The 23,255-nt window shown below is 36.5% G+C and overlaps 5 protein-coding genes across 7 annotated transcripts; 2 read left to right on the top strand and 3 right to left on the bottom strand.

The window, feature by feature from the left end:
• The first annotated feature begins 209 nt into the window (after window positions 1–209).
• Window positions 210–2,332, top strand: LOC103832906 (telomere repeat-binding factor 1). 3 transcript variants are annotated; one of them, XM_033276949.1, is made up of 7 exons: window positions 210–455; window positions 760–930; window positions 1,013–1,191; window positions 1,333–1,417; window positions 1,499–1,588; window positions 1,684–2,002; window positions 2,085–2,332. In XM_033276949.1, exons 2-7 carry the CDS (start codon window positions 781–783, stop codon window positions 2,102–2,104), a joined length of 843 nt encoding a protein of 280 aa, XP_033132840.1. In that variant the 5' UTR covers window positions 210–455; window positions 760–780; the 3' UTR covers window positions 2,105–2,332. The 3 variants fall into 3 exon arrangements, with proteins under 3 accessions (XP_033132840.1, XP_009107250.1, XP_009107251.1); XM_009109002.3 differs by having other exon boundaries at window positions 1,684–2,005; window positions 2,082–2,330; XM_009109003.3 differs by having other exon boundaries at window positions 1,684–2,005; window positions 2,085–2,330.
• A 34-nt stretch (window positions 2,333–2,366) lies between these two features.
• LOC103832905 (mitotic checkpoint protein BUB3.2) lies at window positions 2,367–4,988 on the bottom strand. Its single transcript, XM_009109001.3, has 9 exons — window positions 4,739–4,988; window positions 4,545–4,675; window positions 4,097–4,179; window positions 3,704–3,970; window positions 3,536–3,611; window positions 3,367–3,447; window positions 2,964–3,042; window positions 2,772–2,872; window positions 2,367–2,676 (listed from the first exon to the last, which is right to left on the bottom strand). Exons 1-9 carry the CDS (start codon window positions 4,850–4,852, stop codon window positions 2,589–2,591), a joined length of 1,020 nt encoding a protein of 339 aa, XP_009107249.1. The 5' UTR covers window positions 4,853–4,988; the 3' UTR covers window positions 2,367–2,588.
• A 248-nt stretch (window positions 4,989–5,236) lies between these two features.
• LOC103832907 (UDP-glycosyltransferase 79B5) lies at window positions 5,237–7,952 on the top strand. Its single transcript, XM_009109004.3, has one exon. It carries the CDS (start codon window positions 6,501–6,503, stop codon window positions 7,854–7,856), a length of 1,356 nt encoding a protein of 451 aa, XP_009107252.1. The 5' UTR covers window positions 5,237–6,500; the 3' UTR covers window positions 7,857–7,952.
• Window positions 7,953–13,426: 5,474 nt separating this feature from the next.
• Window positions 13,427–14,056, bottom strand: LOC117127361 (uncharacterized protein At4g02000-like). The gene has a single exon (XM_033277493.1). The coding sequence runs from the start codon at window positions 14,054–14,056 to the stop codon at window positions 13,427–13,429; it is 630 nt and encodes a 209-aa protein (XP_033133384.1).
• A 995-nt stretch (window positions 14,057–15,051) lies between these two features.
• LOC103832908 (QWRF motif-containing protein 2) lies at window positions 15,052–19,232 on the bottom strand. Its single transcript, XM_009109005.3, has 6 exons — window positions 17,061–19,232; window positions 16,601–16,720; window positions 16,027–16,143; window positions 15,858–15,947; window positions 15,597–15,704; window positions 15,052–15,501 (listed from the first exon to the last, which is right to left on the bottom strand). The coding sequence occupies exons 1-6, from the start codon at window positions 18,228–18,230 to the stop codon at window positions 15,433–15,435; spliced, it is 1,674 nt and encodes a 557-aa protein (XP_009107253.1). The 5' UTR covers window positions 18,231–19,232; the 3' UTR covers window positions 15,052–15,432.
• Between the last annotated feature and the right edge of the window lie 4,023 nt (window positions 19,233–23,255).

Genomic DNA, 23,255 nt, shown 5'->3' on the forward strand with positions numbered 1-23,255 from the left:
AATTGTTTCAAAACGCTGTCAACCGTTACCAACCGCAAAAGCTGCGTTTACGGTCCTAGCGGGAAAACGAATGAGCCCCTTACTTGCGTAATTTGTAGTTTGTAATTATCTTTAAAAATAAAAAATAATGCAGATGACAAAACACGAGGATAATGCATTAATGCTGTTTGTAGCACACATAAACGACAGATTTAAAACCACACAATATACCTTTTTTTTTTATTCTTACATTTTCTTTATGACACCAACGTTTAATATTCTTCCAAAACCCCATCCATTAACTTCAAATGATTTATTAGTGTTAAAATTATTAATCCACAATTATAAAAACACGGACGGATGTCCGTTAGTAAGCTGTGTCTACTTCAACCCTAATTTTTATTTCTTCAGAAGACTCACAAAATAAAAAGACACTGAATTGTTCTCGCAGTGATCACATTCCCCTCCGAAATCTGGTGAGTTCATCTTCTTCTTTATCAACATGAGATTAGGGTCTCAATCTAAAGGAGGAATCTTTATAAGTTTTCTAGGGTTTTGGTATCACATTCTAGGGTTCCCGCAGGAACAGAGGATTAGGGTTTTTACTGCAACTAGAGATTCTGTAACAACTTTTGGACTTTCAACTGTTAGTTATGGTTGCGTGCAGAGAGGGAATTGTGGGTTACAGTGAAAGAAATGATCTTTTTATCTAAGGAAAAACGGTTCCGACAAAGACATTTTCTTTCTTACATATGCTTGTTGTTATTATGGGGTTTGCAGAGTCAGAGTTATAACATCGTGATGGGTGCTCCTAAGCATAAATGGAGTCAAGAAGAAGAGTCAGCTCTAAGATCTGCCGTTGCCAAGCACGGCCCTGGTAGATGGCGCACCATCCTCAAAGACCCTGACTTTAGTCAAGTCTTGTTCCTTCGTTCCAATGTAGATCTTAAGGTCATCTCATCACTCCTTCTTCACCCTTTCTCTCAACTTTATAGTGATTCAGCCTTGTTTTGTTTTTGTTGGACTGAGACAGGATAAATGGAGAAACATTAGTGTCATGGGGTATGGATCCGGATCGCGTCCCAAGCCTGTTAAAAGGACGCTTGGCTCATTGCCAAGTGATGAAGAAATCTTAGAAATGGTGGATGCTAAGAACTTTTCTACCACCGGCTCTTCTGCACTGCAAGCTTCGTCTCCAAGGACACCTAATTGGTCAGCAACATCATCTAATCTCTGTTTCTTTCATTGGAGAGGAGATGCTTTTGTTGCAATGTTATGTTAGCGTCTTATCACACTTACTGTATGAAACTTACTGTTTCAGAGTGTTTGTAACTTTTGTAAAAAACATTGCAGGCTGGATAGCCTTATAACGGAAGCAATATGTACCATGAAACAGCCTGGTGGTTCTAGCAAAACAGCAATTGGTAACTACATCCAGGTACTCACTTTTTATGATGTACTGTCAAAACAACTGGTGCCTACATTTTCAATGTGATGATTCTCAGTGGGTTTGATATAGGAACGATATGAGGTACCGCCGAACTTCAAACAGTTGCTGTCTTCCAAGCTAAAGTACTTGTCTGCTTTTGGTAGTGGCAAGCTTATCAAGGTAAGAGTTAATAACAATCATGTGCATATAGTCTTTTATGCAATCAACTTGCTTCATGGTTGTATTGATCAGGAGTTTTCTTTCTCTTTTTACAGGTTAAACGCAAGTATAGAATTCCAAACTCCACTGCTTTGTCATCCCACAAGAAGAGACATTTGGGGACATCGTCTGATAAAGATGAAGTGAGTGTTCAGAGACAGTCAGAGGTTGATGGAGAGTTAGCTAGAATGATGATTGTGAACATACATGAGGCGGCAGCAATTGCAGCACAGGCAGTTGCAGAGGCAGAAGCAGCCATGGCAGAGGCTGACGAAGCTGCAAAGCAAGCAGAGATTGCAGAAGCCGAAGCAGAAGCAGCTCAAGTATTCGCTGAAGAAGTTTCAAAGTCCCTGAAAGGAATAAAACAACTGCAATGTGGTAAAAACACATAACACATGAAATCTCTGACAAAGAAAATACCTTTTGTAATGGATGTATTGAATTTTTGGTTCAGCAGATGATCCTTACTTGAGGTGACTGAGAGAAGAGGAAGAAGCTAAATGTGTTGCAGGTGAACTGAGAGAGAGAGAAGCGTTAGAAGTAGTGTTTGTGTGTTGATTACTTTTGTCTACTTGTTCCTTTAAAGTTTTATATCCATTTTGTTTAGATTCGTGAACTTAGAAAAAATTTAGTGAGGTTTTCGGACCTTCTATGTACATATATATGCCTGAGCTTGACTGAACTAAACGCTGATGCATTATTACAGACAAAACTCAAAACCATAGGAACACAACAAAACTCAGTTCCAAAGCCATAGTTATTTTTTCTTACCACCACAGAGTAAATGGACTTTACTCAAAACCAAAAGAACACAACGTCAGATTCTAATGCCAATGTATTGTTCACATACTTCACTTTACAGCCAAAATAAGTTTTTAAAGCTCAACAAAGATAAAATGCTACAATCTTTTCTTTGGGCAACACCAAGTCCAAATAACTCTGCTCATTCCATAGTTCGGGACTATGCAGGAGGATTTGGGTATACTTTAGGCTTGGGCTTCACTTCAATTTCATTAACATTCCGAACAAAGATTGTGTCCGGTTCATGCCTACAAAAGAGAGATCAATCCAAAATCAAACACAATAGTGTGGCCGTATGGATGTTTCTATATGCCTGATGAGATCTAACTAAGAGATCACTTACGGTTTGTCTCCCTCTTCAAACGTGTAACTAGAAGCAATAGCCAGTAGTCCACCATCTCTGCTGAATGACAGCGCCGCAATACTCGTTGGATACTTTGAGTACTACGAAAAAAACAGAGCAGTTAATGATGTGTCTTCGTTACCAAAAGAACACTGAAAGAAATCGTATCAGAAGTTGTTGTCATTGCTAAACCTGATATAGCCTCTTCTTGTTGTTACCATCCCAAACGTTGACGAAACCATCACAACCTCCGGTAGCAAAAGTGCCATAACTACAGTTACAAAACCATTAGGTTATTAGAACCGATATAGCAACAGAACTTAAAGTTTCAAACTTTCCCCACAGGTTCCTTATATCTAGTGGATTCAAGAACAAACATTTTAAGACAATATGTTTGAAACCAGGCATTACACAGTTAATTGTTCTACTCGGCACTAGATTTTGATTTTCAGCATTTAGACTAACAATTTTATGCCCCCTTCTTATTTTAATAAACCGTAATCATCTGCCCATTTCTGTAAAATGTTAGCTAAGACTAGAGGCAACCGTATATATGAAAGGAGACAATTAGGTTCCTTCTAAGATAAAGACTTACATCGGATGGAAGGCAATTGCATTTACAGGGTAGACAATGTCCCTTCCATCCTCGGATTTCCGGTGACATTTGAAAGCATATCTGAAAAGAGGTAGAAATATAGTTGTCGGATCAAACAATGAGTAAAATTCGTCATAAAGAGGTAACAGGAAAAGCATTATGAACATACTTTTTAGCTTGAGCAGCCTCTGATAGATCGAAAAACTCCATTGAAACCCTCCCTTCAACAGAGCTAAGTGCATATCCTGCAGAGTATTAATAAAAATCATAAGCGTGGAGGCTACTGAGTATACTTGGAACAAGAAGGTAGCAACTTGCAACATGTGAGCCAATTAACCTGTTCCATTGGGATAACAACGCACACATCTGGTCTGGTACTTAAGTGAGGACTCCCTTCTCTGCTCAGGCTGGGACATATTTCTGAGATCATAAATGTTGACATGTCTTCCTGCTGTCGCCACAACCAAATGATTTCCAACGAGAGAAAGAGAGTTGACGCGCTCAGGTTGCTTATATGTTCCAATCTGTGAGCGCTCCGGTCCACTTGCAGCTCTTGGGTCCCAACATTTAATCGTTCTATCCCAGCTTCCAGTGATGACTTGCCCTGTATTCATAGTGTTCAATTAAGACTGCGGGGACAACACTAAGCACCAATACTTTAGGATGACTATATCTAGTTATCAAAAGAATCAAGGTAAGCAACTTAGAAGATGAATAGAAGTTGACCAACCTGCAGCATAAGAATACTCAACGCACCGCACTGGTTCATCATGCATCCCCAGAATATCCTCTTTGCCAGCATTGAAATCAATTCTGATGCACAACAAGAGAAACAAGAAACCAATCATCAAGAATTCACAAAACATTATCCCAAACACAAATTAAAAAAAAAAAAAAAAACAGATAAGTTTTCTTCCAAGGATCCTGAATTTCACAGAAATAATTGAATAAGCATATTACTAATCATAGTTAAGTTGAGAAAGAAAAAAAATAAAACTTGAAAGCAATCAATCTGAGAATGTCGTTTACTTGAAACATTCTTACTTCATTAAAGATTGAAACTTTACACGCATCCAATGTATACTAGCTAAAGGCTAAAGCATTCAAGAGACTCCACTGTACTCACTTTGCATCACCAAACCACTACCAAGGAGAGAGAACACAAAATAACAGCATACCGTCGAACTTTATGATCGGCAGAGGCACTGAACCCAGAAGAGTCGTCATGGAAGCAGCAATCGAGCACCGCTCCTCCATGCTTGAACTCCCCTCTCATCGAATCGGCGTTCGCATCATACAGTCTCACACTCTTCGAACAAAGAATCATCGGGTTAAGAGAGATCAGAGTTCAAATGTACTAGTAGATTCTAACCTTATCCCATGAAGAGACGAGTAGATGATCGCTGCTGTTGGAAAACCTCAGATTAGATACCCCATCAGACGGTGGATTTGAGAGCTCGCGACCGATGGATGGTACCAGAGTCATCCTCAAGTATACAAATTGAGAGAGAGAGAGAAGTAGGGTTTGGAAGAAAAGGAGCGTTTGATTTGAATTTCAAATTTTCTCCCAAGAGAAGAGAGGATCGGATCTGTGTTATCTCGGTTGAATTGTGGCTTCTTAACTTTTCTTGTACAAAGAGCTTAACTGGGCCGTGAAATATCTCGTAATGGGCCATCATTTAGGCCCATGTATTTCACCATCCAGATCGAATAGTGAAAAACGTCAGAAAAATATCAGAAACGCCTGGGTATTATTCGGCAATACATTGATATCAAAATGATCTTGTTCCGTAATGTTTAACAATCAAAGTACTTTTCCGCATCACAACGGACTCCAGCGACCTTCATTTTCTGCCTGATAAAAGTTCTCCATATAAATTTTTTTTGTTGGTTAAAGTTGTTTTATGTATTAATTCAAGCACATGCACTAAACCGAATACAAAATGAATATTATTATATTATATAGTTGCTCAAGCAAAAAAAGAATTATTATGTAAAGATAATATTCACATATAGCATATTTCTTGATCGGATATCTTGCAAGATCTATATCACAATGATCCATGACATTTGCACATGATACACATTCAATCCACTAATTATGACTACCTAACCCAACAATTTCCAAAAAAAATATACCTCCCATGCCCAAAGATAAATGTTTTGGAGAAAAATATTGTTTCAAAAAGATAAATTTTTGTGTGTTTTCTATAAATTTTATGTTATTTAATGATAATAAATTAGTATAACTTTTATTGAATTACTACAGTTTAACTTTATTTAAAATTTATAATCACAGAAGATAGTATATTTACATGCAAATTTAATGTGTTTTAAAAATATTTGTGAAAAATGAAAAAATATATCACAATATTGATCACATTTCAATCCTAATTAATAACAGTAGTACTTAACTAAAAGTGGTGCAAATGGTTCTCATAATATATCAAGTCCGTCGAGAATATAGACCTTGTGTCTTCCTTGCCAAGTTTCTTCCCAAGTTCGCTTCCAAAACTTGACTCATGATTTGGTTTCCATGATTTGCTGTTGCTAGTTCAGTGATATGGTATAGCTTGGGAACTTCATACTATCAGCAAAAGACAAAAAAAAAAACCCAACTAAGCAAAATATGGACAAAGACATATTCCTTAATTAACAAAAGGAACATGCAGATGCAATCCAGCAATTACCACTACCTAACCTAACTAATCTCAATTAATAATATAATGACACCTCACCTAAAACAAATCATGTTAAGCTAATTACTGTTAGATATATATAGATAAATAAACTGAGCAGAGGAAGAGCATCTCGGTTCCTAGAACATCTAAAGCATCATGCTCCCTCTCTCTCTCTCTCACATACTTCACCAACTATCTTTCCTTCCTCACGTGATTCACCTGGATTCACCTGACATTTAACACATGACACATGCAAATCACCAATTAGCACCACCTAACCGGACTAAATATCAAATAAAAACTACACATCCTTTAAAACTGAGGTAAGTTAATAGATATATAGAGAGATAAACAGAGAAGAGTAGGAGCATCTAAAATCAAAAGAAGCGACTTTTCTTCTATATAATTTGGGAAAAAGACTCACAAATTTCTTCCTTTTGCTCTCTTGAGAAAATGGGGTCCAAGTTTCATGCTTTTATGTACCCATGTTTTGCTTTTGGTCATATGATTCCATATCTTCATCTAGCCAACAAACTAGCTGAGAAAGGTCATAGCATAACCTTCTTGCTTCCCAAGAAAGCTCAGAAACAGCTTGAATCTCTTAACCTGCACCCAGAGAGCATTTGCTTCCATCCTCTTACTCTTCCTCCTGTTGAAGGTCTCCCTGTTGGCGCAGAGACAACCGCAGATCTCCCACCAAACACAACTGGGAAACTCATATCCGATGCCATGGATCTATTACGCGATCAAATCGAAGCAAAGGTTCGTGTTTTGAAACCAGACCTAATATTCTTTGATTTAGTTCCTTGGGTTCCAGAAATGGCCAAAGAGTTTGGAGTCAAGAGTGTGAGTTACCAGATTGTATCCGCAGCTTGTGTAGCTGTTGCTCTTGCACCTGGTGTTGAATTAGGGTTTCCTCAACAGCCTGGTTATCCTTCTTCGAAAGTGGCTTTTCGTGGGCACGACGCCAACCTCTATTCTATCTTCACGAACTCCCACAAACGTTTCTTTAGTCGGATCATTACAGGGCTTAAGAACTCTGACGTAGCTTCCATAAGAACATGCGCGGAAATCGAGGGTAAATATTGCAGTTTCATCGAGAGAGAATGCCAGAGAAAAGTTCTTTTGACCGGTCCAATGTTCCCTGAGCCGCAAGAAAAGAGTGTTAAACCATTAGAAGATCAGTGGAATCAGTGGTTAAACCGGTTTGAACCGGGCTCGGTAGTGTTTTGTGCGTTGGGCAGCCAAACCATTTTAGAGAAAGATCAATTTCAAGAACTCTGCTTAGGGATGGAGCTAACTGGTTTACCATTTCTGGTAGCAGTTAAGCTGCCAAGAGGCTCTTCAACAGTTCAAGAAGCTTTACCAGAAGGGTTTGAAGAACGGGTTAAAGGGCGTGGAATCGTTTGGGGAGGATGGGTGGAACAACCTTTGATATTGTCTCATCAGTCAGTAGGTTGCTTCGTGAACCATTGTGGATCCGGTTCAATGTGGGAATCTCTGGTTAGTGATTGTCAGATTGTGTTTATTCCTCAGTTAGGTGATCAAGTTCTCACCACAAAATTATTGAGTGAGGAACTAGAAGTTTCTGTGAAAGTTCATAGAGAAGATTCAGGATGGTTTTCGAAAGAGAGCTTGAGAGATGCAGTTAAATCCGTGATGGATAAAGATAGTGAGATTGGGAATTTAGTGAAGAGGAATCATATGAAACTGAAAGAGACTTTGGTTAGTCCTGGATTGTTGAGTGGTTATGCTGATAAGTTTGTTGAAGCATTGGAGGCTGAAGTCAACAACACAAAATCGTCTTGAATTGAGTACTTTTTATATTCTAATGTAACGTTTCTTATGTATTGAAATAAATGTTTTAATGGTGTTTTACATTCTTAATATGAATTTCGAATAATTTTTCCCTTTATTAATTAGTTTGAAACAAATATAGAAATTAACAAACTTTATATATAGAGCCTTACTTTGGATACCACTTTTCAAAAATACTTTCAATTAAAAATATCATAATATTTGAATTTAGAGTTTAGTGACTATTAATTAGTGTTTAGTATTTAGAGCGTGAAATTGAGTTTATAAACTTATATAAATGTTTTATCAGTGATGATTAAATACTTTCAATCAAAGCCAATTGTTTATTTGGTTAAGTCTTTTAATATATGTCACTAAAAATTAGGTCATGCGAACTACAAATTAATATAAAATTAGTGAATCTAAATCTAATCCAAAATGCAAAACAAGTAACGAATAATATGTAGTATGCATACATGCTTTTTTTTTTCATTGAAGATATAAAATCCACATATTGTTATCCAAGACAATTGGCTTGGGATTCAAATAAAAGAAAAAAACAACACAACACCAGTAGGTGTTAGCAAGATAAATAAAACCTCAAATCAAAAGGGGTAAGAGGAAATAATGGAAATCCAAGCCTGCAGTAATACAAGCTGGTCGGAAAAGCAGGAGCATCAAACTCACAGAGTTGTCCTGGTTCAGCGTGCATCAGACTGAATTATGTTAGCCAGCCAAGTTGGTCCTCCACGGGCCACATAAGATTGAAATCTTCCATCTTTAGTGACACTAACTGCAATCTCTTTTGCCACTCTATTAGCGTTATCATCCACAACCTCAACCTGGCATACATGAAACTTCTTCAGCAAGGCAGATGTGTGAGCTATCACGTTGGAAAGGTGGTGCGCAGTATGCGGTTTCTCCAAAGCTTCTAATGCTTGTGATGACGAAATCTCCAAAATGACCTTGCTCCAGTGAAGGGAATGAAGATCTTCAGCCGCCCAACCGATTGCTTCCAGTTCAGCTTCCAGCTTGGATTGAATGCCTGTGAAGGCTCGACGGCTGTGTTCCATAGGTGTCCCCCCGAAAATCACGAACAATCCATGACCCTCCACTATGCATGTGCGTTGGAATCCATGAGGAACCAACATTGCATTTAATAAAACCGATGGGAGGTTTGCTCCACATTTGCTTACCACGGCCGATCGGAACATTAGAGTTCATGGAATTGTCTTTGTTCTGTATCAGAAACCAAATTCTTGACTCTTCTATTGCTTTAGTAAGGATGACAGAGGAGTCAACCCTTGTTTGTTCAAAGCATAAAGTATTTCTTGCTTTCCATAGATGCCACAATATCCAAGGAAACCTCGCTCGCGTCTCATAGTCCAGTTTCTTATCTTTACTTACTCTCATCAGATGATGGAGGTTTAATAACACAGAGGTGGATGAAAAACCTGATTGAGGCAGAGGTATCTGAGATCTTTCCCATGTCTCTTTCGCCATTTCACAGTTAAAGAGGACATGACAAATGCTTTCCTCATGTAGACCACATTGCAAGCAAGTGGTGTCCACATTGATTCCGCGAGATCTGATTCTCTCTTTAACCGCCAGAGCTCCTGATAAAGCACGCCACATAAAATGTCTGAGTTTTGGCGAAGTTTTGGTTTTCCAAAGATCCCCCCAAAGTCTTTTCTCTAATGGTGGAAGAGTAAAGGTGCCTGGGGCTTGAATTTCTTGAAATGTTTCCAGAGCTTTGTAGCCACTTCTTGTATCATACCTCCCATTCTTGGAAAAACCCCAGACAATTGAATCCGGTACTCTCACGTTAAGGCATGAGCTTTGAATGATTCTCACATCCTCGTCAACAATGAGCTCAGAGAGCACCCTAGAATTCCATGTATTCCTCTGAGGGTCTATCAAATCTGCCACTGTGATAGTTAGATCAACAATAGCATCTTGCTTATACTGTGGGGCCCTGGGAGCCTCATCCATAATCCATTTGTCCGTCCAGACTCTAGTCTCCGCCCCATCACCAATTTTCTTTAATAGACTTTGTGCTAGGAGCTCTCTTCCATGGATGATGCTACGCCATGCATAAGAAGGTCTTGTTCCTAAACCACACTCCAGAAAAGATGATCTTGGAAAGTATTTATGCTTCATAATACGCCCAAGAAGAGAGTCAGGATTCTGCCAAATACGAGAGGCTTGTTTCGCAAGCAAGGACTGATTGAATTTCTCCATGTCCTTGAAACCTAGTCCTCCCAACTCTTTGTCTTTGCACAGCTTCTGCCATGCCACCCATGAGATCTTTTTTCTGTTATTTCCACTGCTCCACCAAACTCTATCATTGCACTAGTGAGCTTTGCACATACCTCTTTAGGGAGTTTAAAACAGGACATGGCATAGACAGGTAAAGCCATAGCTACTGACTTTAAGAGAATTTCTTTCCCTCCATTGGAAAGTGATTTCGAAAACCATCCATTCAGTCTCCCATGGAGTTTCTCCTTGATGAAGCTCAGTAGTCTCCTTTTGGAACCACTGAAACATTCCGGAAGACCGAGGTAAGAGCCCTCACCACCCTCTTGATCAATTCCCATAATGTCTTTAACTTCCGTTTTGATAGAGTCAGTTACCTTGGAACCAAAGATGATTGATGACTTTTGCAGGTTAATAACCTGTCCAGAGGCATCTCCATAAGCTTTAAGACATTCAAGGATCTCCTTTGCTTCAGTGCCGCTTGCTTTACACAGCAGTAAACTGTCATCAGCGAATAACAAATGATGAACAGCAGGACCTGAAGAAGATAGTTTGATACCCTGAATGCGCCCCATCTCCTCAGCCATATTTAGCGAGTGAACTAATGCTTCTGCGCACAAAATAAACAGGAATGGAGATAAGGGATCTCCTTGTCTTATTCCTCTCTCTGGTTTGATGTACCCGTGGGAGTTACCATTTAACAACACAGAGAACGAGACAGAAGATACACATGACATGATCCAGCGAATCCAACTTCTATCAAAACCCATTTGCTCCATCAGAACTTCAAGGAAATTCCATTCTACACGGTCGTAAGCTTTCGACATGTCCGTTTTGATCGCCATGCACTCCTCTGACACCTTAGTGTTGGTTCTAAGACCATGGACCATCTCATGTGCGATCAAAATGTTATCAGATATTAATCTCCCGGATATGAATGCCCCTTGTGTGTCTGAAATTATCTGAGGGAGGATAGTTTTCAGTCTGTTGCAGAGAATTTTGGAGATGATCTTATATTGCACCGAACAGAGACTGATGGGTCGCATGTCTTGCATCCTTGTTGGCTTGGTGATCTTCGGGAGGAGACTGAGCAAAGTGTGATTCCACCCGTCCGGCATTATGGATGTATGAAAGAATTTCTGTATTTCCTCAGATAAACTCGGTCCAACAATATGCCAATATTTTTGATAAAAGGCTCCAGTTAGACCATCATCTCCTGGGGCACTGGTTCCTTTAACAGAGAAGGCTGCCATTTTAATCTCTTCTTCTAACACCGGTGACGTGAGCCGCACATTCATCTCATCAGTGACTCTTCCTCTGAAGCGGATAAACAATGTTTCAAGGTCAAACGGGTCTGAACTGCGAAACAATTCTCTGAAGAAGTCCACTGCAATATTTCCTTTGGATCCTTCAGAGAAATGTTCTCTTCCCAGATCATCCAACAACATTAAAATTCTGTTCTGCATACATTTTCCTTTAACACAGTTCTGGAAGAACTTAGTGTTTCTGTCCCCCTCCCTCAGCCATTCCTCCCTACATTTTTGTCTCCAGTAGGTTTCTTCTTCACGGTACGCAAAAGCAAGCTCATGTTTTAGACGTTGCATGACTCTGTTGGAGGGGCAAGTTTTGGAAACCTCCTTTTCAAGCAGCGCTTTAAGACGAGTGATCTTATCTCTGGAGTTCATGTCAGTACGCTTCTTCCACCTCGTTATTCTCTGTTTACAACGAATGATTCTCTCCATGATGGTGCTCTTATCACCATTAACGCCACCCCAACTCTGTTTTACCACTTCTTCAAACCCCTCTCTTGTTGTCATCCTTTTGTCAAAGAAAAACCGCTTGTTGTGTGCTCCAGTTCTTTCATGAGTAAAACAGATCCGAATTGGTCTATGATCAGAGGCGTACATATCAAGGTACTCCATACACACACGCGAGAACAAGGTGAACCACTCATTATTCCCAAAGCTTCTACCAAGGCGGCATTGGACCCAAGCCTTCTCTCTCCACCCGCTCCAAGATAAGCTATTACCAGTAAATCTGATCTCCTTCAACTTACAATTCTGAGCCAAGTTTCTGAAATCCCAAAATGTAGATTCCTCACGGATCGCTCCTCTTGATTTCTCCTCGTTTGACATTAACTCAATAAAATCACCAGCCAAAATCCAAGCCTCGTCTCTCACCAAACCAATCCTCTCAAGGCGATCCCACACCTCCTTTCTTCTAGCCCTCACTGGATCTCCATACACACATGTGAGATAGAAATCCAATGTACCATAAGAAACCTTCACATCAATGATTCTATTATCTGCTTCCAAAACCGACACCTTAAAACTATCTTTCCACATCAACGCCAAATCCCCGCTTAAACCAAGCGGATCAACTGTAACCAAATGATCATATCCCAAAATTTTTTGTAAACCTTTAACATACTCTGACTGCTGCTTTGTTTCCATTAAAAATAAGAAATCCGGGAAAAATTAACGTCTAAGTCCCCGGAGGTGATTAACTGTCTCAGTGCCTCCTGCACCTCGACAGTTCCAGCTCAGAATACTCATTGGGGCAGCAGCGGCTTCAATACGGAAGCCACCGAAGGTTTGGTGATCTTTGGGGTTTTGTGTTCGGATGAGTAAGGTGGTGGTGAAGATTTTCTCTTCATCTTGATCGGGGATGATTGAGAATCTGATCGTGTTGAGGAGACCGGGAGAGCAGATGTTTGTCTCGTGTTGTTCCTTCTCTTCCATGATGGAGGACGTTTCCTCTGTGACTTGCTTAAGCTCAAATTCCCGGAAACTCGCCCCCCCCCCCCCCGAAGAAGGGCCGAGCTGAAAACCCGTCAGAATCTGAGTAGGAGCAGAGACAGAAGTATTTATAGTCGCAGAAGACTCAGCTACTTCCTCGTGGTGATCTAGTTTATCCTCCTCCGATGATGTTCCAATGCCCAACAAATTAGGCTTCTTAGCAGGAACTGGATTGTCCATGTAGGAGAAGACATGGCCCTTCCCTTTATCAAGCTCATGAGTGATCTTTGTTAGTCTAATAGAGGCCTCTGCTGCATTATCTGCAATGCCTTGTTTCACACGTTCAATTCTTGCATTCCTCTCCGTATCATCTGCATGAGATATGTATAACAGAGCCATCTTCCTATCTTGCTGAGAAAGTTCTGGAAACAGTGGAGGAAACCCCGGGGGACCATCGAGAATCTTCAGAGCTTTGCTTGCAAAATCTCCAACATTAGCTTTTGATGTTATATCCTGCCCCCTCATGCTTTGTTTTTCTTTGTTACCATCTTTCCTCAACAATGGGCATCAAATTTTTTCATGAGTAAGTCACAAGCAATGGAAGCACCGCTTATGCACTTTCTCATATTCAAACTCTATCAAGGCCGGCTCTTTTCCAGGAATATTCAGTTTCCTAGAAGCTTTCGCTGGCTTGGCGACGTCAAAACATATTTTGGCTCTGATGTATTCCTTGGTATGTGAAATCTTAGGATCGTAAGCGATCTCTTCCACTTTACCAACTTCTGACGCCAAAGCAAACATGGTATCAATAGTGAAATAATTCACCGGTATGTTCCTGATCCTGATCCACAGATCCATAGAGTTCAGAAAGCCCTCCGGAGGATTAGCAGTCCACCTTTCTAAAGCCATAGCCCAATGGTTGTAAGACCAAGGCCGATCCTTCAGTACTGTCTCCAGGTCTTCTTCTCTCTGGAAGATAAACTGGAAACGATCTTGAGATAAAGCTATTGCTCGGACTCGATCGTAAACCCTCCAAGCAGTCGGCATGTACTCAATCATCCTTGTCATCGATTGACAATCTGGATTCAGCAGCCTTCCAAGAAGACTTGTCTCATTAGCATCAAAGACTCTGAAGCGGGGTTCATCTGGGAGAGAGAGGGGTGCTTCATTGTCTTCAATAGACATAGCGTTAATTGCTTTTTGGAGCATATCAGCCATATTCGCCGTAGTCGGAAGTTCAAAGCAGATCAAGCTATGACGGAGATGAGAATTTTTCGGGTGAAGGTCTAACGTAATTGATGAGAATTTACTATTAATATGGCAAAATTCAATGACGATTTTTTGAGAAATCATAACAAAACCGGAAAGTTAAGGTTTGATTGAGGAGGAATAAGGAAAGTAGGATCTCAAGAGGAAGAAAAAGAGAAAGACTTGGGTTTGACGGTCACCAATAAAGGAAATTCTGAAGACTTTCCAAAAAAGATACCGTAGCAAAAATTGCCGGTAATTGAAGATCCACTCAACGACGAGGGAAAGAGCTGATTAAAAAAGGCAATAAACGATCACTAGACCTTGCCGGAAATCGCCAATATTAGAGAGAAAAAGACTTCCACGAAGTATGCATACATGCTAAACTCACAAAAACTTTATCACTTCATGTCGAAAGAATAAATGAACGTCTAGATTTGATTTATGTGACTTAAAATACATAAAAACTGAGAGAAAATATACTTTATGACTTTCATAGAAGACTGCACAAAATATTATTATGTATATTTATTACGTAATAAAGATGAAACCTTTGATAAATTCAAAGAATTAAAATTCGATGTTGAAAATCAACTTAGAACAACTATAAAGATAGAGTTAGAAGCCATAAAAGATGTGAGTATGATGATCCATTTAATGCATTCTATAAAGAACATAGAATTAATCTACCAAACTATTGCTCCATATTCACTCGAATCTAATGGAGTTGTTGACCGGAAAAAATCATTATCCTGAACAAAATGTTATACAAAGTAACCGGCAAAACACCGTATAAATTATAGAAAGATAATGTACTTTTATACAAATATTCAAAATGTAGAGATGCTTGGTATAAATTATGGTACCACCTTATAAAAAGATCAGGATCTAAATCAGTGGACTTCAAGGTTAACAACAAACAAGGCGTTGAGGCACATAAACTAGAAAGACAAGACCGCTTAACATTATAAAAACGTCAACAAGTCTATAACAAAAAAAAGGAAAGACAAAATCAGTGATTCATTACATTACTACATCTGTTATATGTACACAAGAAGAAAACTTTTGTATACAAAACTAAGCTTACTTACTTTAGAGGAATTACCTGCAAACTTACATAAAAACAAAAAACTACGAGAAGCAAGAGAGAGAGCAAGGGGAAAGAGAGAGAGATGGCGACAATAAACCCGCGAGCCTCATCCTTAATCTTGGTTTGAAAACGATAAGGTCGAGATTCGAGGAAGAAAAAGGCCCCGTGTTAGCAAATTTGTTCTTGGTGAGAACTGTTGTTGTTGTAGTCAAAAAGAACAAATATATTCTCTTGAGGAAGATCAGTTTTTCTAGAGTCATGAAGTCAAGCTGCTTGTGATTGGTCTTAGTTGTATTATGTGCGTCTTCACGCTACAGTCTGTAACCTGTTTGTTTTGTGTTTACCCCAAGTCAATGTCAGAATATAGACATTGCAGATAAATCTAAACCTGACAAAAGAACAAGAAGAAAATTTGTTTACCTGCATTGCTGCTACTCTTGATAAGAAACCTTGACATCTTTCAAGCAAAACCTTTTCCTTTGCAGTTACATTCACCGTTTCCACCATTACAGAATTCATTTCATCAACCTAGCCATAATATAACAGAAATGAGCTTAATCCATAAACACACAAGGGTTGTCCCAAGACAAATTACATTTCAGACTCAAGACATGTGATTTTAGCTTTGAAAAGACAGTTTTTAAGTTAATCGCTGAGATAGAGAGACAAAGAGCACTTTACCTTCAAAGTAAGCGAGAATATGGAAGATGACATAGCTTGCATTACATCAACAGCTGAACTAACAGCATACTTAAGGTCTTTGATATCAACCTAACACAATGTTTTAAAAGTTAAAGCCAAAACAATCATGTCAGGGCTATTAGTATATTATGTCACATAGGTAACTCACCACCGTTTTTCCAACAATAGGTAGACGAAGCGTGCTGGCTTTCAAGGCTTGGGTTGCTCCAGACAAAGAACTTGAATGATCTTTGTCTAGAAGAGACCATTCTTCTAGATATCCCATCTACAATAACAAATACACAAGCGAGTTATTATTTACTAATATCAAAATCAACATCCATACTATTATTCTTTATTTTTATATGCACCACCCAAGGGGGATTCTAGTGCTTCAGTTTCAAAATAAATAAAATCTTATGTTTCCTTGTCAGAGATTCAGAATGTTGTTGTGAAATGAATCTAAGCAAGTAAGTATACCAACTTCTTCTAGTGGTAGATCTAACAATTTTACCTACCATACAAACAATTTAGCTAGAGTCCAGATTCATTTGCTAAACCTGTTACAGTACAATTACCATTCTGCACTAAATTAAGTTATATCCAAAACTTTCTTTTCTCTCTACAGCAAGAATGAATCACTAAGCTAAATTCCACAGAATAATCTGTCTTCTTTCCCAAAAATTGAAATAAACAAATCTTAATCAAGAGAAATCTTAATAGAAAGAGGTTCATATTCTTACCTGCCCCCTCAGAAGAGAAGCCAGTTTCAGTTTCTGCCTTAGCAAAAGTAACTTGATTCTCTTTAACGTAACGCTGTGGCGCAGTTCAGAGATTGATACCCATGCATTCCACAGGTTTTTCTGGCAAAGAGAAAACAAGAAGTGTTATCACATTCTATGTTATACCATAAACCCCCAAGAAACAATGTCTTTCAGTTTAAACTTACAACCATCTCCTTGAAAGATTTCAACTAACAGTTATATGCAGAAAAAAATTAACTATAACATTCATGCTTAAACTCCATGTTGTCATATGATTTATCTGGGGGTGTTAGTACCTAGAATGAGACTAAACGATAAGTTCCATAAATGCATTTAGATCCTAAGCGTAGACGAACTAATCATACCCTTTTCTAATTCTGCAGCAGGTGTGGCTTATACAATCCATAAAAAGAAAAAAGAAAAAACTCATAAGCCATACCTCTGCGTTCAATCTCTGCACCATTAAAGCAGAGTCTGCCCTCGCATTAACAAACCTCCATTGCAAGTAACGGTTATACAGAAGCCTCAGCAAATGTGCATCCACAACACGATCTCCCCCAATCTTCCCTCTCCTAATATCAGCAGAGAAGCTAAGAATCGAAGGCGTGTCCTTGCGGTTATTCATCTGATCAGACACTCGACAAGGACTCGAAAGAGCCCTAGCTGGAGATGAAGTCGTAGTAGTAGTAGTAGCCCAAAGCTTACTCGGTGAAGCAGAGCGAATAGCAGCAGCACCACCACCACCTCTTACAGGAGAAGAAGCCATACCACGAGGAGATGACACACTAGGCGAACCGGGATCCTGCAACCGCCTTAACCGGGTATTAGTCTCTTGCCAGAACCTAGCAGAAGAAGCCAAGCTCCTTGACTTGGAGGTTTCGCCGTTAGTGCTACCAGAAGAAACACTATCAGTATCAGAAGCAGTGACGTCACTAGAGGTTAATAAACCATTGTTTGGTCTTCTTCTTCTTCTTCCACTTTCCATATTTAAACTCAACCTTCCATTAATAGAAACCCTAGGACTCTCACCAAAGAGCGGATTCGGCGCAAAAGGCTCGGACTTTCCTCTCCGGGAAGCTCCGGGCCAGCGATGCTGGTCCACCGGCTTCGAGTTCTCCCTCTGATCTCGCACCGGCGTCGATCTCCGGTGAGAAACCGGCGGAGAAGCAGGCTCCTTCTTTTTGCTAATGGGAAGCGAAAAGGCTTCGCCTTGGAAGGAAACAGACAAGCTCCGAGTGGAAGTGATGAGCATCTTCGTCGCCACCGACATTTCGGCCGGAGCTGCCGAGGGTCGGCGACGGTCCGCCGATTGCGAGCGTTTAGGTAGTAACGACGGCGTTTTGATGGGATTTGAAGTGGAGTTTGTAGGGCGAGGGAGTAAGGGAGATGGGTGTCGTTTAGTTGTCTTGAGAAAGGCGGAGGAGGAAGAAGAGGAAGAGGATGAGGTTGTTGTGGTGGAGGAGGAGAGGGAGTGAGAAGGGGAAGGAGATAAGTAGCGAGAGGGGACTTGTTTGCCTCTTGTTGGTCTTCTTTGTCCGCTTCCGACATTGTTGGGCCGATCTCGAGGTGCGTTTCTTGGGTCAGTGCTGGAGAGTACTCCAGCTACCATTGTTTGGTCTTCTTCTTCTTCTTATTCGTTGATCCTCACATTGCGTTCAAGAGATTTGACTATTTTTCTCACTCAAACTCATCAAAACCGAAACTTTTAGAGATTGGTTTTTGCAAATTCTGGGATTTAAGAAGGAATTTTTGCAGTTTGTGTTGCTTCGGAGCAGAGGAAGACGAGAGAGAGAGAGAGAGAGAGAGAGAGAGAGAGTGATGGGAGATGGGGGAGAAAATGCAAGTGGGGGTTTGTGGATTTGGGGTAGAGGTTTCCTCAAAATCTTATTTTTGTTTTGGGTTTTTATGACCTCTTTAAATTATTATTATTATTTTGGCTTTTTTCAGAAGTTTACATCAACTTTAGAGTTTGGCATGTTTATTCCTATTTTTTTTTTTTTGTTATGATTTGTCAGATGTTAGTTTAGTTTCTGACCTTTCTACAGTATAATAATATCTCCCTAAACCATGATTTTCGCATTATTATTTTTAAATTACAAGAAAAATAAGGTAGTTTTTTTTTTCTTGCGATTTTGCTAATTCGTAGTTACCTGAATAAATGCAGTCTTCATTATCAGTTAATTCAAAGTTTTAGTCCGTTAAATTTTTCAGTCTTGGCGAATTTGTGATCTATTATGGTAAGTGCAGCCATTATAGCTAATTAGCATAATTCAAATTTTAAAATTGTGGTTTGTCAAATTCTTTTTTTTTTATTGTGTAGATTATAGATCTTCCAGCTATCGTGGCTGATTTATATAACATGGTATTTAACTATAATGTTTACACGAATTCACATAAAATAACCAAAATGATACTGTCTCTCCTCTGATACATATATTTGGCCACCATGAAATCTTATATTATCATTCTTGAGAATAATTATCATCAGAAAAACATTTTAGGAAAAATTGGTTTATCTTTAAGCTTCTTATAAAGTTGATTGAACATTTGCATGTGCTTAAATTGATTTACTTTTTTGAGAAAGACTTAATTAAATTGGTATTCTTCTTATACTTATAGTTTCCATATATTAACCCACAAATTAAAAAAAAAAAAGTGTTACAAAAAAAACCCACAAATTAATCTAGCTAACAGAACCAACACGTAAACTTTTCTGTTTTAAAAAAATAATTGCAAATATCATTTTTGAAGTTTTCTATGCTTTGTTACTAGTAATTTCTATAATAAATAAATTTATTGAATTACTATTAATTCCCTTGACAAAAAAAAGAATTACTATTGACTCAAATTTATTGAAAACAGGTAATCATGTCAATAATGCATTTGTAATCAAAGAATATTATATATATATATATATATATAGGGAGAATTTGAAAAATACCCTGTTTGTGATTTGAAATTTGAAAAATATACCTTATTTTTTTCTTTTTGATAATTACACTTTCTCATATGTGAAAACACAGTTTTACCCTAATTCAATATAAAACTTAAAAAATCAAAATTGTTTATGTTTTGAAATAATCATAACTTTTCTAGCATTATATATTAGATCAATAATTTATAAAAAAAATTTTTTGTCATACCTAACTTTAGTTTGTAATGCAAAAAAACTCACGACTAAGAAACTGATGTCTACAAAGTTAATAAAGAAAAAACTCAAGACTCCAAAGAAGTTAATAGTATTTTTATATAATCATTTTTTAGATAGAATGTTGTCACAATGTTCTTGTGGCGTTGGTTGCGCGGATTTTCGTTTTCATTTATTTTTATATAAATATTTTGTTTTCAATTCTAAATTGATATATATTATAATATATATATGTCTATCAATTTTTAAAACATAATAAATTTACGGTATATTTTTTCATTGAATAGATTGTTTCAAACTTTCACATGTATTTGTATCTTTTTCTATATATATTTTCAGATTATTATTTTCACATTATTATTTTATTATTAAAATTGTAAATATATATATAAAGATTAGTAAAATATTGTTTTATTGTCATATTCAAAGATATTTTAATATTTCACAAATTTAGAATTTTTTTAAAAAATTAAACTTTTCGCTTCATAGATTTATATTATCGAAATTTATCGAGTAAATAATTAAACATTTAGTTTTTGTTTAATTTTTAAAATAAACTATATAGTTTAAAATTTGTTTTTATTGGTTTAAGGCAATAAAAATTAATTATTGTTAGATAATATAAATTTTGTTATTTAAAAAAAATCTTTATAATTTTAAAAGTTAACATAGACAAATATTTAAATATTTAACATATGGAGGTATAATATTAAAACATTAAATTATATCTATTTAATTTATATTATCTAAAATCTAATGGATCATATATCGTTTAAATTTAATTATTGATAGCCCAATAAAAATTTTTGGTACGCCCAAATTTAAATGATAAAATTAGAGATTAAATGTAACATGACTTTCTATGAATATGTCTATTAAGTGTATTTTTTAAAAGATTACACATGAATCAAGATTGTGACTTTTGTTTTAATATATAATTTTTTCAGAAAAAATAAACATATACTTAAAAAAGATATTATTTAGATTTAATAGTATTTTCTGAAAAGAAAATAAATAAAAATATCATTCTTGTGAAATTTTTAGTTTAACTATTTAAATAACAGTTATGACAAAATTATATAACAATAATTTTAAATATACAGATTGGATAATTTAGTCAATTTACATGTACAAAAGTGTAGTTCTCAAAATAAATAAATAATTGTGTAGTTTTCAAATTAAAATCTCATATAAATGTATTTTCCCAAATTTTCCCATATTTTTTTTAAAGAAAAATTCATATGCTATTTTATACCTTTTTTCCTAAGATATGAGCTTTTACGTTTACTCTTGATTGTTTCGGTCGTATACGGTCAATATAAAGTCAACGAGAGAGAAAAGAATGGGTCAATTTATGTAGGGATTCCTAAATTTTATTCTCAAGGAAAGTGTGTACGTACGTGAGAATGAGATAATATCACTACAAGCAAAGTAATGTATTTTGCTATTAACGTTAATGAAATATTTATAGAAAATCAAAAGATGTAATGTCACTTTAAGCTTCCATTAATATTTTTCTTGCTTCGTAGTGAGTGTTAGTTAGTCCATGCTTAGTCATTTTTGCTTAGAGTCAAAGCTATCTTAAACCACTCTCTAAATAATACAGTAATAACAATTAAAAAAAATAATAATAATAACAATCAGTTTAGAATTTATCAAATAATTAATTAACGTTTGTGTCTCGATATTTTATACTCCCTCTGCTTTTTAATATAAGTCGTTTTAGAGAAACTTTTTTGTTTTAAATTATATGTCGTTTTCGGTTTTGTATGTAAAATTTATTAATAATTAATGTTGTATGATCAATGATAATATATCTTCTATTTTTCTATTGGTTGAATTGTGGTTAGGTAAATAATTAATGATATTTTTGTTTAGAAAATATAAGAAATTAATGGTTTTCTTAATCTACGTGTATAGCTGTAAAACGACTTATATTAAAAAACGGAGGGAGTATATAAATAGTAGTGATATGGTAATAATAGTGAAATGATCATGCTCCTCTTGAACTTCTTTTAAAGAGCTTTACTCAAAAGTTTCAATATGTTAACAACAAGAATATTTATCAACAAACAACCATGCATCACCTTTAAAAAAAAACCATGCATCATGAGGGTTTAGCAATACAAACAACTTTTTAAATGATGATTTTTAGGAAAAAATCATCATTTTCCTATATTAGTATAATTTTAAACGAAGAAACATAAAAATTTTCAAATATTTATTATTCCATCCGTTTCATAAAGATAATTTTTTTAGCGTTTTCACACATATTAAAAAACACATTAAATCACTATAAGAAATGTATTAATGTTTTCTGCAATTTTTAATTTTTAATATTTTTAACCAATATTAATTGAATAAAATCAATTTTTTTTGAAGTTTACAATTTTTTCATAAAAATATAAAATATCTATCTTTGTGAAACAATTTTTTTAAATATTTATCTTTTTTAAACGAAGGGAGTAAAATATACATTTATATTAATATAGTTATGTACTAGCTAAAAAGTCTCGTGTGCATGCTCATTGACAGTTCTAATGATACGAGTGTACGAACATGCATCATCGACTAGTACTGTTACAATTTTGTTAAATTAGAGACGAAAATCACCCAATGAAATTGTTTTGAATGCTTAGGATACAGAATACGTATATTAATGATATCAATGTATAAAATGTAGTCTTATTAAGTTTTTGGTCTTCCAATAAACAGATGCGTACCTTAATCGATTCGAAAACGGGCAGGGCACACCCCCAAAACTCCGGGATCATTTTCATCATGTATACGTTGATTCTTTCAAAGTTTTTAAACAATTGAAAGTAAATTGTCTTCTAAGATTTGTAGTTAAACCACTAAACCAAACTGTTAGATAAGGTGTGGGGATGACATCTCTTTGATTGTTAATAATTGGAAAAAAGGAAAAGGCCTTTTAATAAGAGTCTATCTCTATCTCACAAACACAAAAGCACCATCTAACTACTTTGACAACTTCATTACACTAACAAAGCAATAGCGTGCGTGTTATTTCCTTTTGAAGTTTCCATTACTTATTTTTGTGACACTGCGAAGATAGTAATACAAACTACTTGACATATCTTCCTATTATCTGGATGGAGCATGTTCTCAGGTAATAATAAGTTTATTTCAGATTACTATACACCTAAGATCGGTAACCAAATAGCCAAAAACATTTTTCTGCATTCGTTTACTCAAACATATCCAAACTTATAACGTTATTCTAAATTATTCCTTCTACTAGACCAATCAATCCAGATTTATCATTATATTCAGTTCTTGAAGGCACAATATTTAGCACTATATCGTATTATTTAGTGGAACTTTTATGTAACAAGTTTTTCTTTTCCAACTGTAATATTCTCAATCATCTAGGTTCAAAGTAATTTGATTTATATATTCTAAACACAATATGATATATCACAATGCCTCTTCGTAAACGTCATTATAATAGATGATATATTTGTT

The sequence above is a fragment of the Brassica rapa genome, chromosome A08 (assembly GCF_000309985.2).
Source record: "Brassica rapa cultivar Chiifu-401-42 chromosome A08, CAAS_Brap_v3.01, whole genome shotgun sequence".
Taxonomy (NCBI): Eukaryota; Viridiplantae; Streptophyta; class Magnoliopsida; order Brassicales; family Brassicaceae; genus Brassica; species Brassica rapa.